At 39.8% G+C, this 13965-nt stretch overlaps 4 protein-coding genes across 4 annotated transcripts in view; 2 read left to right on the forward strand and 2 right to left on the reverse strand.

Annotated features, from left to right (window-relative positions):
- Nucleotides 1–2502, reverse strand: part of LOC101295872 — a 2613-nt gene extending 111 nt beyond the window's left edge. Inside the window, exons 1-4 of the mRNA XM_004308958.1 lie at nucleotides 1980–2502; nucleotides 937–1338; nucleotides 437–751; nucleotides 66–213 (exon numbers count right to left, since the gene is read on the reverse strand). Of these exons, the coding sequence (XP_004309006.1) occupies nucleotides 66–213; nucleotides 437–751; nucleotides 937–1338; nucleotides 1980–2492 (1378 nt within the window). The 5' untranslated portion in view covers nucleotides 2493–2502. The remainder of the gene's footprint in view (nucleotides 1–65; nucleotides 214–436; nucleotides 752–936; nucleotides 1339–1979) is intronic.
- Nucleotides 2503–4360: 1858 nt separating this feature from the next.
- On the forward strand, nucleotides 4361–5819 carry LOC101314509 (metacaspase-1-like). Its single transcript, XM_004307715.1, has 3 exons — nucleotides 4361–4684; nucleotides 4817–4937; nucleotides 5047–5819. The coding sequence occupies exons 1-3, from the start codon at nucleotides 4395–4397 to the stop codon at nucleotides 5281–5283; spliced, it is 648 nt and encodes a 215-aa protein (XP_004307763.1). The 5' UTR covers nucleotides 4361–4394; the 3' UTR covers nucleotides 5284–5819.
- LOC101314223 (superoxide dismutase [Fe], chloroplastic-like) lies at nucleotides 5096–9653 on the forward strand. Its single transcript, XM_004307714.1, has 11 exons — nucleotides 5096–5250; nucleotides 5370–5429; nucleotides 7442–7718; nucleotides 7802–7854; nucleotides 7944–8018; nucleotides 8310–8498; nucleotides 8643–8814; nucleotides 8927–9045; nucleotides 9178–9204; nucleotides 9324–9347; nucleotides 9444–9653. Exons 3-11 carry the CDS (start codon nucleotides 7631–7633, stop codon nucleotides 9651–9653), a joined length of 957 nt encoding a protein of 318 aa, XP_004307762.1. The 5' UTR covers nucleotides 5096–5250; nucleotides 5370–5429; nucleotides 7442–7630.
- A 291-nt stretch (nucleotides 9654–9944) lies between these two features.
- LOC101296157 (anaphase-promoting complex subunit cdc20-like) lies at nucleotides 9945–12513 on the reverse strand. The gene is made up of 8 exons (XM_004308959.1): nucleotides 12439–12513; nucleotides 12219–12317; nucleotides 11710–11895; nucleotides 11048–11314; nucleotides 10857–10959; nucleotides 10431–10747; nucleotides 10188–10352; nucleotides 9945–10088 (listed from the first exon to the last, which is right to left on the reverse strand). Exons 1-8 carry the CDS (start codon nucleotides 12511–12513, stop codon nucleotides 9945–9947), a joined length of 1356 nt encoding a protein of 451 aa, XP_004309007.1.
- Between the last annotated feature and the right edge of the window lie 1452 nt (nucleotides 12514–13965).

Consider the following 13965-nt stretch of genomic DNA (forward strand, 5'->3'; position numbering starts at 1 on the left):
AGAGAGAGAGAGAGCATTTCTCATAACGTCAATCAGTCTCTGAATGAGGACTTTGTACACTTTACCATGCAATTTTGGTCGTCTAGCCTTTCTACCATTTTGTTTAACACCAGGAGATTGGCTATTAACTGGTGCTTTTCGTTGTCTACCCCCTTTTTTAACAGGACTGGTTGCTTCACCATCCATATGCCAAACCAGCTGTTGCTCAGACTTCTGCAAGAGGATGTAGTGTAATTCTAATGAGGAATGTCACGTATAAGAAAAAACAAAATAAGAGAAATATGCATATCTCCAAATTCGATCAAGTTATATAAATGCATGGAATGGGAAAAGTTAATGAGGTTTAGAGACACAGGACTTGACTTTTGACTTTGTGAAACCTAAAGAACCTAATTTGATCCTACAACCTATTTTATGTTTATGAGAGTTTACTTACCTCTCCATGCCCTTTACTCTTGGATATGTTAACTGGTGTTGCCCTGCCAAATAATGCTGCTAGAGATAAGGAGTCTTCTGAGAGTTCCAATTTTAACTTCTTGGAAAGAGTTGGACTTGAAAATGTTGCACCATTATCAGGAAGCTGAGATAATTTGAGCTTCTTAATGGTATTTCCACGAGGTGTTTTATCCACGAAAACAGTCGACTGCTTCATTCGAGACTTAGTATAACAAGGTGTTTTTCCTTCAGAGTTTCTGTAACTGCTTTTTGCATATCTTAACTGTTCCTCATTGACCATAGATTCTTCAAGTGCCTGATATAAAACAAAAAGTAAGTCACTTGCTGAAATTCCTGAATCACATTGCATAACAATACTAACCCAAAAAAAAAGACTGAAATGATGAACTGACTGATCTCATCGCCATCACCCTTCCCTTTGTCCAAACATAAGAAACACAGCCATGAATCCCCATATGAACAAAACAAAAACACACATACCTCAGTAGTCAACCATTTGCTACCGTTCCATTCCATGTGGTGCCTCAGGTCAGATCGACTGAATTCTATCTCCTGCTTGCTGTATCTGAATTTGACAACGTACTTTTCCCCTGTAAGTACTGCTGTAATATCTCCCACCCACCAACTCCTATCATGGTATGCATCAACCATTGACATCAAGTCACAAATTCCTTCCTCTTGTTGTGGAGGGCAAGGTCGAATCTGATGGCGTGACACAACTGCTCTTTCCTCACCGTTATTTGCCCTCGCATAACGGACCAAAAAAGAGTTTCCCCCTAGAGGACCAACATAAGTTGCTGGTGTCCAAGCACACCAAAGACGTTCCTTGTGTAGATTCACTTCAACATCATCCCAGGGGCTGAAATCCAATTGCATCATCATCTACACAAACACAATCAGCGAAAATGATCATTTTTCCTTACAAATTACATCACATCATTAATTGATGCACACTACATACAATCACAACTCCTTTTCACCAATCAATCAATCATCTACCAAGAACTGCAACAACTTCAGTTGATAAATGCATGCAAGACACTCATGACAAACTGCTAATCCAGCACTGTAGCATCTGGGTTCTTAAACAGTGATCAGAAAAAGTGCTCTTGAAAAGGTAAAAATTTCAAAACATTCTGAGCTATACACATAACGAAACAGCAATACAAACAAAAACCCAAGACACAATCAGTGAAAATGATCATTTTTCCTTACATATCACAAACTAATTGAACCATCCACAAACATTATCTCGATTCTTGAATACTAATTTTGACCATTAATCGATGCACACTATACAAAATCACAACTTTTGTTCAACAATCATCCATAACAAGAACTGCAACAACTTTTAGTCAATATATGCATGCAAGACACTCATAAAACAACTGCTAATACATCACTGCAGCATCTGGGTTCTTAAATCATGAACATTGATCACATAAACAACTCTTAAAAAGGTAAAAACATCAATACAAACAAAAACCCAAGACATAAATCCCCCAAATCCCCACATGCATTACCTCCTTCTCCACCCTCGTCCACGCGCCGCCGCACCAATCCCAATGCCGCCTTAGCTCGCCGCGCCCAAGCTCCAGCAAATCCGGCGGGCTCTTAAACCCCACAGTGTACTTGTCCCCATCAACACTCATCACCACCCCACGCCACCACCCCTCCACATGAAACGCGTCCACCACGTCATGCTCCTCAAACCCTTCATCACTCTCCTCCGGCGGCGCCGGCCGGAGCAAAGACGCCTCAATCTCCTCCGTCAAGGGCTTCGAGGAGTCGTCGTCGGAGACAAGAGTCTCGTACTCCACCAGCAGACGGCGCTTCCGGTTTCGAAGCGGGTTTGAGTTGGAGTCGAGGACATGAGCGGGAAACCATGCGCCTTGTTCGGTAAACCAGACCTCGACTCTCGAGCCGCGGTTGAAATAGAAACAAGGGGGAGGACTGGCGACGATCTCTTTTGACGGAGTCTTCTTCATTTCGCCGGAATTGGGTTTCTTTTTTTGTTTTTTTTCCGGCGGAGCCATAGTGAGAGGAACAAGACTGAAGTCACTGAACACACACACTGCGATCTTTGTGGGTGTTTTTTGCTTTTAGAGTCAATGAAAGTAGTCAATTTCAGTTCTCACATGAGTTTATGTTTCTTGAGATTCGATCCCAACCTACCACGCGTCGTGTCGTAAGTGTTGAAGCGACGTGTCGTTGGTCTAGTGAGGTTCTGGAACATTCGTGGTTAAACCCCCTGATCATCCTATTAAGGTTAGGCTCGAACATGTTCGAGTTTGATGAAGATCTTAGCTAACTTGAAAGAGAAGCTCATATGTTTTGGGAATGGAACTGAAAGGTGCCAAGGTAAAGAATTGAGTGTACGCCGCAATGTTTTGACAATGTCGTTTGGAAGTCTTCAACGCAATGTGAAAGTTAAAACAATTTTTCTTATTGTGAGGTAATTTTGGTTGACAAGCAGCCTTGTGTTCTACTGTTCCAAACAACTCCACCAAGTAGAAGAATCTTCTTAATCAAAGTTGCAGTATTATATGTAGACTCAATGTGGTTTTGGTTTTATAGAAACTTGTAACACTTGCTGATCTATGCAAATCGAGGTAGGTATATATCACCTTAGAATTCAACTTCACAAACGTTATTCCTATACGACTTTTCCTACTAATTTATGTTTTTAAAGAGAAAAATCTTACTATAATTTTGTTGTTTTAACTGTGTTATTAGTATTTATTAAACCGTGTAAATTTTTTCGAGTTTGTTATTTTATTTACCATCATGATTGTCACTCAACATGCAGCATTGCAGTGTATTACAAACTGAAGGCAAGTAAGAAAGATGAAAGCATATTAGCTTATGCTGATCCTAATCACAAATGCTCCTCCAAGCTCATTTTCGTTTTCTTGGTAAAATTGCAAAATATCTTATTGATCTCAAATTCTCATTATTGGATTAATTCGACAAAGCAAGCAAGTCAAAAGTAGACTCTCTCGTTTTCCTCGTCAGCTTCCTCTCATCACCCACCAAATCAACAAGTCCACATTCTGCAACTCCATAAAATCCAAACCAAATCATTCTTGTTCAACCCCACAATTCCATTTCATTCATTCCAATCATCTTCAAATTCTCAATCTTCTCCCTCATTCAAAACTCACATCTCCATTCCAATCCCACCATGTTAATGCTGGTAGACTGCTCCAACTGCCACACACCTCTGCAGCTGCCGCCTGGCGCTCAGATCATCCGCTGCGGCTTATGCGACGCCGTCACGCGTATTGCCGGAGCCTCCCGATCACTCACTTCTCCTCCGCCGCGCCAACCCCCATCATCCTCCTCTTCCCACGCGCCTTCGCCGTCCAGCCACGCGCCGCCGCCGCCGTCGTCGGCACACGGACGGAAGCGGGCGGTGGTGTGCGCCGTGTCGTACAAGCGGTCGCGGCACGAGCTCAAGGGGTGCATTAACGACGCCAAGTGTATGAAGTATTTGCTGGTCAACAAGTTCAAGTTTCCTGAGTCTTCCGTTCTCATGCTCACAGGTAGTTTGATTTTTCTTTCTTTCATTTTAGAGATTTGATTTTTTTGTTTAAAGTTTTGATCTTTGATATTATGTGCTATGGTATACTTTGCAGTCCTTATTTCTAGATGCATTGCAAAATGGTTGAATGGTTCCTAATTGAATGTAAATGAAATGAAATTTGTTTGTATGTTTTAGTGTTTTATACATTGTTAGTACTTGAATATTTGGAAATTGATGAGTGCTAATAAGAACTGGTTTGGCAAATTGGATAGAAGTCATAGAACTGGTGTATAAGAATGTCATTAGAAGTTGTTCCTCAGAGTTTGATGCAGATAGATTCTGGTTTTAATCTCTGTCTGTGTTACTTGTAGAAGAAGAAGCTGATCCTTTTCGAAGGCCGACCAAGCAAAACATGAGAATGGCTCTGTTCTGGCTTGTGCAAGGTTGTCAAGCAGGGGATTCTTTGGTGTTTCATTATTCGGGGCATGGATCACAGCAGCGGAACTACACTGGAGACGAGGTGGATGGATATGATGAGACACTGTGTCCCTCGGATTTTGAGACTCAGGGGATGATCGTGGATGATGAGATCAATGCAACAATTGTTAACCCTCTTCCTGCTGGAGCTAAACTTCATGCTATTGTAGATGCTTGCCATAGTGGTACTGTGCTAGATTTGCCATTTCTCTGTAGAATGGACAGGTAAGTTTGATACATTTTATGGCTTAAATTTGTATGTCTTTGTAGCACAGTCAATTTCTTCTTGGAGTCTGTTTTCTGCTCAGTTTTGCTCGATCAATGTATTTGATTGTGCATTCTTGTGTGGCAATGTAGAAATGGGAGGTACATATGGGAGGACCATCGTCCTCGATCAGGTGTTTGGAAGGGAACAAGTGGTGGTGAGGCCATTTCCTTCAGTGGCTGCGACGATGATCAGACCTCTGCTGATACCTCAGTAAGTAATGGACAAAATCTTTGAACAATTAATTCAACTAAAGTGCTAATGTTGCCTTTTCTAGCATAGGATTACTAAACTAAAAGCACCAACACTTCATTGAACACAGGCTCTGTCAAAGATTACTTCAACTGGTGCCATGACTTATGCTTTCATCCAAGCCATAGAGCGTGGACATGCAACTACATACGGGAACATGATGAATGCAATGCGATCCACCATCCGTAACACCGATGGTGGTGCTGGAGGCGGTATTGTGACATCCCTTATCTCCATGCTTTTGACAGGAGGGAGTCTCGGAAAGCTGAGACAGGTATGTTATCAATGCCTCCCAACAGTAGTTTAACCATATAGGGAATCTAAGTTTGTGGGTGTGTCTATCCTGATTCCAGATTCCATCTATAACGTCCCTTTGAATGGTTTTCGCTGCAGGAACCACAGCTATCTGCCAATCAACAATTTGATGTGTATACAAAACCTTTCTCCCTATAGGTATCGCCAACAATATTTTCATCCTATTGCATCATTCTTACTATTTGAATGTGTCCCAACCTCCCAGTAGTGTCTCACTGTTGTGTACTAGTGTGTAGTTATAGGATCCATTTTTGTCATCTGGTAGGTCTGTTGTATTCTTCTGTAGTTTGATCTTCCATATATGCTATTATTCTTTGATTCTTCCATTAACTGTTCCTGAAATCTGTATCAGAAAGTCCCATCTGATGGAATTGTTCCATATCTGATGAAGATTAGGGCTGACAAATTGATTCTCACCTAATCTCCTCCATATCAATAATACAGCTTTCATGAAAAAGACTATCCAATACTGAATGCCCAATTATTCTATATGTAAGAGAGAATCCTATCTTGATTACGATTTTCAAAAAAAAGAAAAGAATGAACGACTTTTATCAAATAGGGATGGAAAATCTTGTGTGCTGAGTTGAGTCAAAAGTTGAGACATTTTCCTTTGGACAGACTACAGAAAATAAAAGTCGACATATTGATTACATTTTATCTTTGATTACATTCTCTCAACATGATTACAGAAGGATATATAACAAGTAAGAATAGTGAAACCTTAATTATCTGGAAGCCATTTTTGAGTATATTCTCGTTAAGTACCTACATCTTCAACCGTCTTGCAGTGCTCCGAGTTGGCTTTTTCATCAACTGCACGCATTGCTTCTTATACCTTGCACTATCCTTCATAGCCATCTCCTTGTAAAACTGCAGAAATGTATATATCTTTTAGTTTCCTTTTTGTTTCGAAATAAACAAGTACAAGAAAACTGAATTGCAAGTTTTCAATTGAACGTCGAGAAATAGAGAGATTACATACCCTTTTCTTTGTTTGAGGGAGTTGGCACCACATTTGACCGAGTTGCTTGCTTGTTTCCCCAAATGAAGAGGACTTGACAGAACCCCAAGTTGCCATCACAAAGAAAGCATAAGAAGTGCATGGCCTTATGGGAGACCTATGCCTTCTCAGCACCCTCTCAAACACATCATCAGCGCTTTGATTCTTTCCTCCATATCTCTTCTTCCCACATAGCCTTAACCCCGACGACGACAATGATATTCGAGGAAAGTAGTTCACCGGAGATATCACCCCGCTTCTCAGCCTTGTCACAATTTGTCCAGTACTACTCCCACCCTCTTCAGGAAACTGATAACTACTCTGATCTTCCACTTCTTGAACATCATTTGGTGGTGTCACGTATGAAGAAACGCTTGACTTTTGGCATGTGTGATGTTCATTTTCGGGGTAAGATGCATCTGCGCCCAGAGAGTTAAAGAGGTTGTTGTTATGGTAAGGGGTGCGTTTCTCTTGGATATTGAACTGAACTGAGAATTTCAAACTCCCGGTGTCGCCTGTGACTTGAATGGTGTCTCCGGTGAGAAATCCGGAGAGTTGGAGAGGAGTTGTGGGCATGAAAGAAGCGTTTGGGGATCGTATTGATTGGTCTAGGCCAATGTCTGCCATGCTTGAAAAAGAAAAGTAATGCGGTTGCAGTTACAGGTTGAGATAAAGAGTAGAACAAATGTGTGCATCAGCTATCAAGTTTTTGTGTTGGAACGTTGTTGAATAAAGGTGGAAGTGTTGCATCGTTTGGGTTTTGTATCGGCACCTGAGAATTGCATGGTGTCGTTTCACCGCACAAAAAAAATAAAAAAATCTTTTTCAACTAATTATTTTAATTTTAATTTTCTAAATTAAATTTGAAAAATGGTAACAAACAAATAAGTCGAGCTTTTTGAGATCCGTCAATTCTATAACGGTCTAAAATCATGCTCTATCTTTAATCTTTTCATGTGTTTAATGACTTTAGTCTAGTTTACTTGTATGAGTGTGTGTCATTTACTTCATAAGTTTCCTCGAACGTGGTTTCCTAACCTCATTTAGTTGCATCCGCACGATTAGCCTCGCTACATTTACTTAGATGAGTTACTGAGCAAAACTTAGACCAGTGTGGTTAACCATAATTTCATATTTTCTTTCATAGATGTGGTTTATCAATCTTCTCAAATTTACATAACCGTGAACATTATTTACCTAGCCCACATTATAAAAACCGAATCCGACACCCAAACTTTTTCTCTAACCCGACCCGACCCGGTATCCATAGACCACTTCATATAGAAAACTCGAGCCTCCACTTCTCCTTTATCTGAAGCTTTCAAATTTTTCCGACATGGTAACATTAGCAGTACCAGTAGCAACAACAGCACTTTTCTCTGCGCCAAATTCGCTAACTTGCTTACTGGGCCCACCATGGAAAGGTCAGTGTCACCCCTCCCCCTCTCCTCCTTTCTCTATCTCTCTAAAAGGGTTCAGGGTTTAAGCTTTAAATCTCACTTTACAGGCCTCAGTGGAAGTCTGGCATCACCTTCAACCTTGCAAAGGTCAAAGAAACAGGTTCCCCTCAATGAGATTACTTTAATGTCTTATAAAGTATTGAGTTGAATTGGGTTTATGTAGTTTCTTGTTTCTTTTTAATCTTTCAGAGACAATGCAAAAGGAAAGCTGGTCCAAGTAGTATATGTGCCAAATTTGAGCTGAAGCCTCCTCCATACCCACTGGTAAGGTTTGAAGTTTCTGATATAAGCTAAGTTTGAGCATATATTTACTGTGGGTTTAGGCTTCAATCAGCAAGTAGCAGACTTTAAGTTGATTATAAGTGAGCATTTCAATCAAGTTTCAATCTTTATTGACCCTTTATTGATTAGTATTGGAAAATGAGGAGACTGAGAACTTTAGCTAGTTTAGCTGACAATGGCTGTGAACTGGATCAGTTTGTATGATGATGTTGAGTCCAATGTTGTGTATTACAAAATTTGTGACAGTCTTGTTTGATGTGTGAATTTGAGTAGGATGCGCTGGAGCCGTATATGAGCAAGGAGACTCTGGAATATCACTGGGGGAAGCACCATAGGGGTTATGTGGATAACCTAAACAAGCAAATCGAAGGAACTGAGCTAGATGAATTGTCGTTGGAAGATGTTATACTTGCCACACACAATAAGGGAGATTTGCTTCCACCTTTCAACAATGCAGCACAGGTATGCTATCAGTGAGATGATTATTTCGGTAGGATTTTGAACTCCTTGAGTGTTAAGGTTGGCATTGATTGAATTCTATATTTCTTCAGAGTCAGTTCAGAAGTTAACTACCTATTCACTTGTAGCTTTTTCACCTTTATGCAGATCTGGAACCATGACTTCTTCTGGGAGTCAATGAAACCAGGTGGTGGAGGAAGGCCATCCGGGGAACTTCTAGAACTAATTAATAGAGATTTTGGTTCTTTTGAGAAATTCATTGATGATATAAGGCTGGCTGCGGCTACACAGTTTGGTTCTGGTTGGGCTTGGCTTGCATGTGGGTTTACCTTCTGTTGACATGTCTTATTCTTTGCCTTTATGACTGCAAATTCTGTTCTGACCCTGCATTCGGCATACAGTAACTTTCCCTTTTGTTTTGTTTTCTTCAGATAAAGCGAACAGACTTGATGTTGAAAATGCAGTCAATCCTAATCCATTGGATGAAGACAAAAGGCTTGTAGTGGTGAAGAGTCCTAATGCAATGAACCCCCTTATATGGGATTATTCTGTGAGTACCATGATTCATCAAGTTTTCCCAATTCAATTTTCATGCATCTATAAGTATAGAAATACTTAATAGGAAAATATTATTTTTCATCAAGTCCATCTGGGTAATGACTTATCTTATTGCTCAATGCAGCCGCTCCTTACCATCGATGTTTGGGAGGTACTTGTAATTTATTGTGTATATTCATGTTTGAGATAGTTATATATATGGGATTTATGGGATAAACCATTGCCGATGAAATTGCTAAATTGTTGTGGACATTTGTTTTGTTTCAACAGCATGCTTACTACCTCGATGTTCAGGTGAGACCCTATTAATTAAACATGCAGTGTTCCTTTTGTGAGAAGGTATTTATGGAACTATGTCTAATACATGTAAATCGTTGGTTAATCCTGCAGAATAAACGAGCTGATTACATAACAACCTTTTTGGAGAAACTTGTTTCATGGGAAGCAGTCAGTTATAGACTTGAAAGTGCAAAGGCTCGAGCAGTTGAAAGAGAGGAAGAAGAAGAAAGAAGGAAAAGAGAAGAAGAGGAGAAATCATCAGATGGCGAAGTTGAAGAGATTTATGTGGACAACAAGAGTGATGACTCGGAGGCTGAATGAATTCAGTTTATTTTGCCATGAGAATAAACTGGAAACAATTTTGGGTTTGTTGCCTTCTGTGTTGCTGCAATTGTAATAGAGTTTTAGTTAGGCGGTATGTTCTAATGTCATGCAAACAAAGGCTAAAGAAAGAACAAGAGCTTGTACTATTTCCTTTATATGTGTACATGAGCAATTTTATGTTGTAGAATACAGCAATGTTCTTAATGCTGTAGATGATATACAAGAGGTATTAGCTTTACACCATCATGATCATCTATACAAGAAGTATTTAGCTTTACAACATCATGATCATCTTATTAAAGAAGTTTTATTAGACAAAAAACTATCCAGAGCTGAGAGCCTTAAATTGTCAGCACAAGGGGGTCCAAATATATCCCAAAACCGAAGAGTCCCGTCTGCAACAGCTGATACTACAGTTAACCCATCAGGGCTCTGCAACAAAATTAATACAAAGAGCAAAGTTAGATAAAATCTATCTACAAACCACAAGACCCTTGAAGATTTGAGAATACATATCATGGGATGTCAAACCTGAGAAAGCTGAAGGACTCTGGAGGTGTGGCGTTTCAAGTACCCCACTTTTTCCATGGAAGGATATCTCCAGAGGCATAGCTGATTCTTGATGTGCTCGCTCGGACTATAACCGTGGCCACTCAATATCTCTTTGTGATGCATGTTCCACTCCAATCCACAGACCTGGATTGTTTGTTACAGATAAGAACATTATAAAACCATATAAACTTATATAAGTTGGAGACTAATTTCTCTACTTGCCTGAGAGTTGGTATCAATGGTGTTGATACAGGTCCCCTTTTGCGTATTCCATAACTTAATGCACCCATCTTCAGTGCCTCCTCCAGAGGCGAGTACACTAGACTGATAAGGACACCAAGCAAGTGCCTTCACTGCGGCACAATGGTCTTTGAAACGATACAAGTATTTCGATGAGTTCATCTTTGAGGATTCCCAAATGTACAAGAGGTTTTCATTGCCACCGCTTGCCAATAAATTGCCTGTTTCCGACCATTTCAAGCCACAGACTTCTTGAGAGTGTGCACGTAAATGGCAAGTCACATTGTTTCTTGCTCTGACTGTCACCATTGGGGAAAAAAGAAAAGGAAAAGAAGTGATCATTCCATTGAACCAATGATTTAGAATCAGAATAGAATAGCTTCAGGTTTAGTAATAGTAACAAAATACCATCATGGTTAATAATGGACCGGTCTCGACTGCCTGATGTTAATGTGTTACCATTCCATGCAATAGTCGCTACCCTTCTATGATGGCCTTTTAGACTTCTAACCTGTGTGTCACATATAGATGAACAAACTTCATTCACTAAAATGTGGAAAACTAATGAGCAAACTGGTTAAACAGCATAAGATCTTTACCAGCTTCGAAGCCTCAGCATCCCACAGTTGGATTTTTGAGCCCTGATATCCAACTGCCAAATATTTGGCATCTTGAGACCATGATAAACTTGTAGGGTGATCATTCTCATTGACATGAAACAGGTTACGTACATTTGCTGTGTCCGAGTTCCAGAGGTATAAATCGAGGCCCAAAGCGACTGCAAGAACATTGTTCTTGCCCCAGTCCATGATGTTCATGTAGAAGTCATTTCTCATGTTTGGTGCATCCAGAATTCTACTTTCTCCCTACAGCAGCAAGAACTATGATCAGTAATGTACATTATGGTGTCAAAAGGATAATGAATTCTGCACCATAAACTCACTTCAAGTCTGAAAATAGAATCTAACATTATGCATTAAGCACAGTCCTGATTAAGCATACAACACTATCCCAACTGTTTTAAACTACTGCTACTTTGAGTTACCCTTTTCCCATTGTAAAGTTCATAAGCTCAGAAACCACTGCAGAAACACTAAAACTATGCATGAAGCACACACCACTATAAAATAATACCTCAAACTTTCTGTCTATTTCAGTAATCCACATCCCTTTGTTCATATACTGACTATTGACACTAAGCAGAAAATGACAGATAAATTCAACTCAAGGTTCAAGATTCATGCTTGAGATTTTCCAATACCTTTGGTAAACTCCGAAGCTGAATAGGTCTGACATTACTATCAAATTCATCACTCCAGCGTATCTCATCAACACAACGAATCGGTTTTCTATTAGATTTTGGACTTCCCCTAAAAACCAACATCTTAAAAGGGTTCCCTTCTGAATCCAGAGTCAGTTGATCCTGCAATATCTTTCTGTATGCCTCCTGCCACAAAAGAAAAACCTATCAAAAACCCACAAAACCCAAAAACCAGGACACCCATTCAAAACAAGAATTGCTGATAACAAGTACAATGCTCATCTAAAACTAAATTACCTACACACCCAATTCTTGATTCTCAAACCAGGACACCGATTTTCACCATTCAATGAATTCAAGAATCGCTTATATCAACAGCAATGACATATAACAACTACAATCCTCATCTAAAACTATAAAAACTACACAGCCAATTCTAGATTCTCAGAACACAATTTTCAATCACAACATTCAAAACCAAAACTGAAAAGAAACCAAAGTGTTCATACATTGAAATTCGAGTTCTGATTCGGTATAGTTCGGTCCGTCAATAAGCTCTGGGCTTGATCAAGATCCATCAAACTCCTATTGGGTATGAACCGATCACCCTAACAACAACAAATCATCATAAAAGAAACAGACTTTCCGTAAAGATTGGCATAGGGAATCGATTCAATCAAAGAAAAGTGAAATCTTGATTAAGAAAAAAGAGGGTAGTGGATATTTTACCGGAAATTCGTACTGGGTATTTGGGCTCATGTTCAGGCGAGTTGGGGAGTACCAATCGGATTGAGCTTCCCACATGTTTTGATCAAACGGGTTTCTTCGAGTCCGTTGTTTACTACGTTTTGCAGTGAAGAAGAGGAATAAGGAGAAAGAGAATCTTGAACTGGAAAGAATGGGGGTGCAGGCATTTCAACAACTCCCGCCAAATAGATTTATAGGTGGGGAAGGAAAATCCAACCGTTGTTACTTTTGGGGTCGACTTTGGGCTTAAAAATGAACTTTTTATTTTTATTTTTATTTATTTATAAAAATGTTAGGAAAAAACTTAGTTACGTTACACTACCATCGTAGAGTAAACCTACAACCTTAACTCTCAAGAACTTAATCGTGAACCAAATGAAGCATGCTGGCAGCGAGCTAGGATCAAACTCTAATGGGGTTCCATTTACAGACCGCGAACCAAACTAGGCTTTTTACAGATCGTGAACTACACGAGGCATGTTGACAGCGGGGATCAAACTCAGGTGCGGGTTCCATTTACATATCGCGACCAGGCTTGCTGGTTGTGAGGATCGACTCAGATGGGGGTTCCAACACTAGTCCGTCCTTACCAACTAAGCCCAACCATGTTGGTGAAAACTTCTTTTTTTTTTCTTTTTTTTTTTTTTTTAATTTTTTTTTTATCGTCAACGAACACTATCTCTATCCTTTAGTATTTCCCTTCCTTTATGTACGTAGTTTTTCCTTTTCATAAACAACCCAACTCTAAACCGCCTTTTTTCTTCTTTTTTTTTTTCTTTTCCGAGTTTGAATCCTACGGTACGGTTAGTGAAGAAAGTGACCAACATTCATCTACAACTGATTGATATAGGGTTAATACGGCTTCACAGAAATATTATAATATCTCTAATGGCAAGAATACAGTGAGCTGAACCTCCAGAAAACACGCACCGGCCATAACATTCCCTAATGGCAAGAATGATCTAATGAACTTCGAGGTTACTGTCCGACTTGATGAAGGATACTATCTAGGAGGTACATTCATGTTCACATTTCAAGTTTCTCCCATATGTACCCTCATGATGAGGCACCAAAGATCAGGTGCAAGACAAAGGTCGATCTATCATCCTAATATCGACTTGGAAGCTAGGAAATGTCTGCCTCAACATTCTAAGAGAAGACAGGAAACCAGTTTTGAATATCAACACTATAATATACGGACTCTTTCATCTCTTTACCCAACCCAACTATGAAGATCCCCTTAATCATCATGATGCAGCTAATGATGCATGGATACGGCAAAAAGGAGAAAATGCTGTATCGTACCGGTACCCGATACGGATACACGTCCGATAAGCACTCAACACCAGTTTTACGTATCCTTTGACCATGTAGGAAATTTCGACCGACGGGATACATGGGGGATACTTGTTTGGATACGTCTTTGGTTTATTCTCAGTCATTTTTCACCAATTAAAGAGTAAAACCAAACCTTGTAGAGCAGATCTCTCCTCTTCCCTTATTCTATTT

The sequence above is a fragment of the Fragaria vesca genome, linkage group LG7, assembly GCF_000184155.1.
Source record: "Fragaria vesca subsp. vesca linkage group LG7, FraVesHawaii_1.0, whole genome shotgun sequence".
In the NCBI taxonomy this organism is placed as follows: Eukaryota; Viridiplantae; Streptophyta; class Magnoliopsida; order Rosales; family Rosaceae; genus Fragaria; species Fragaria vesca.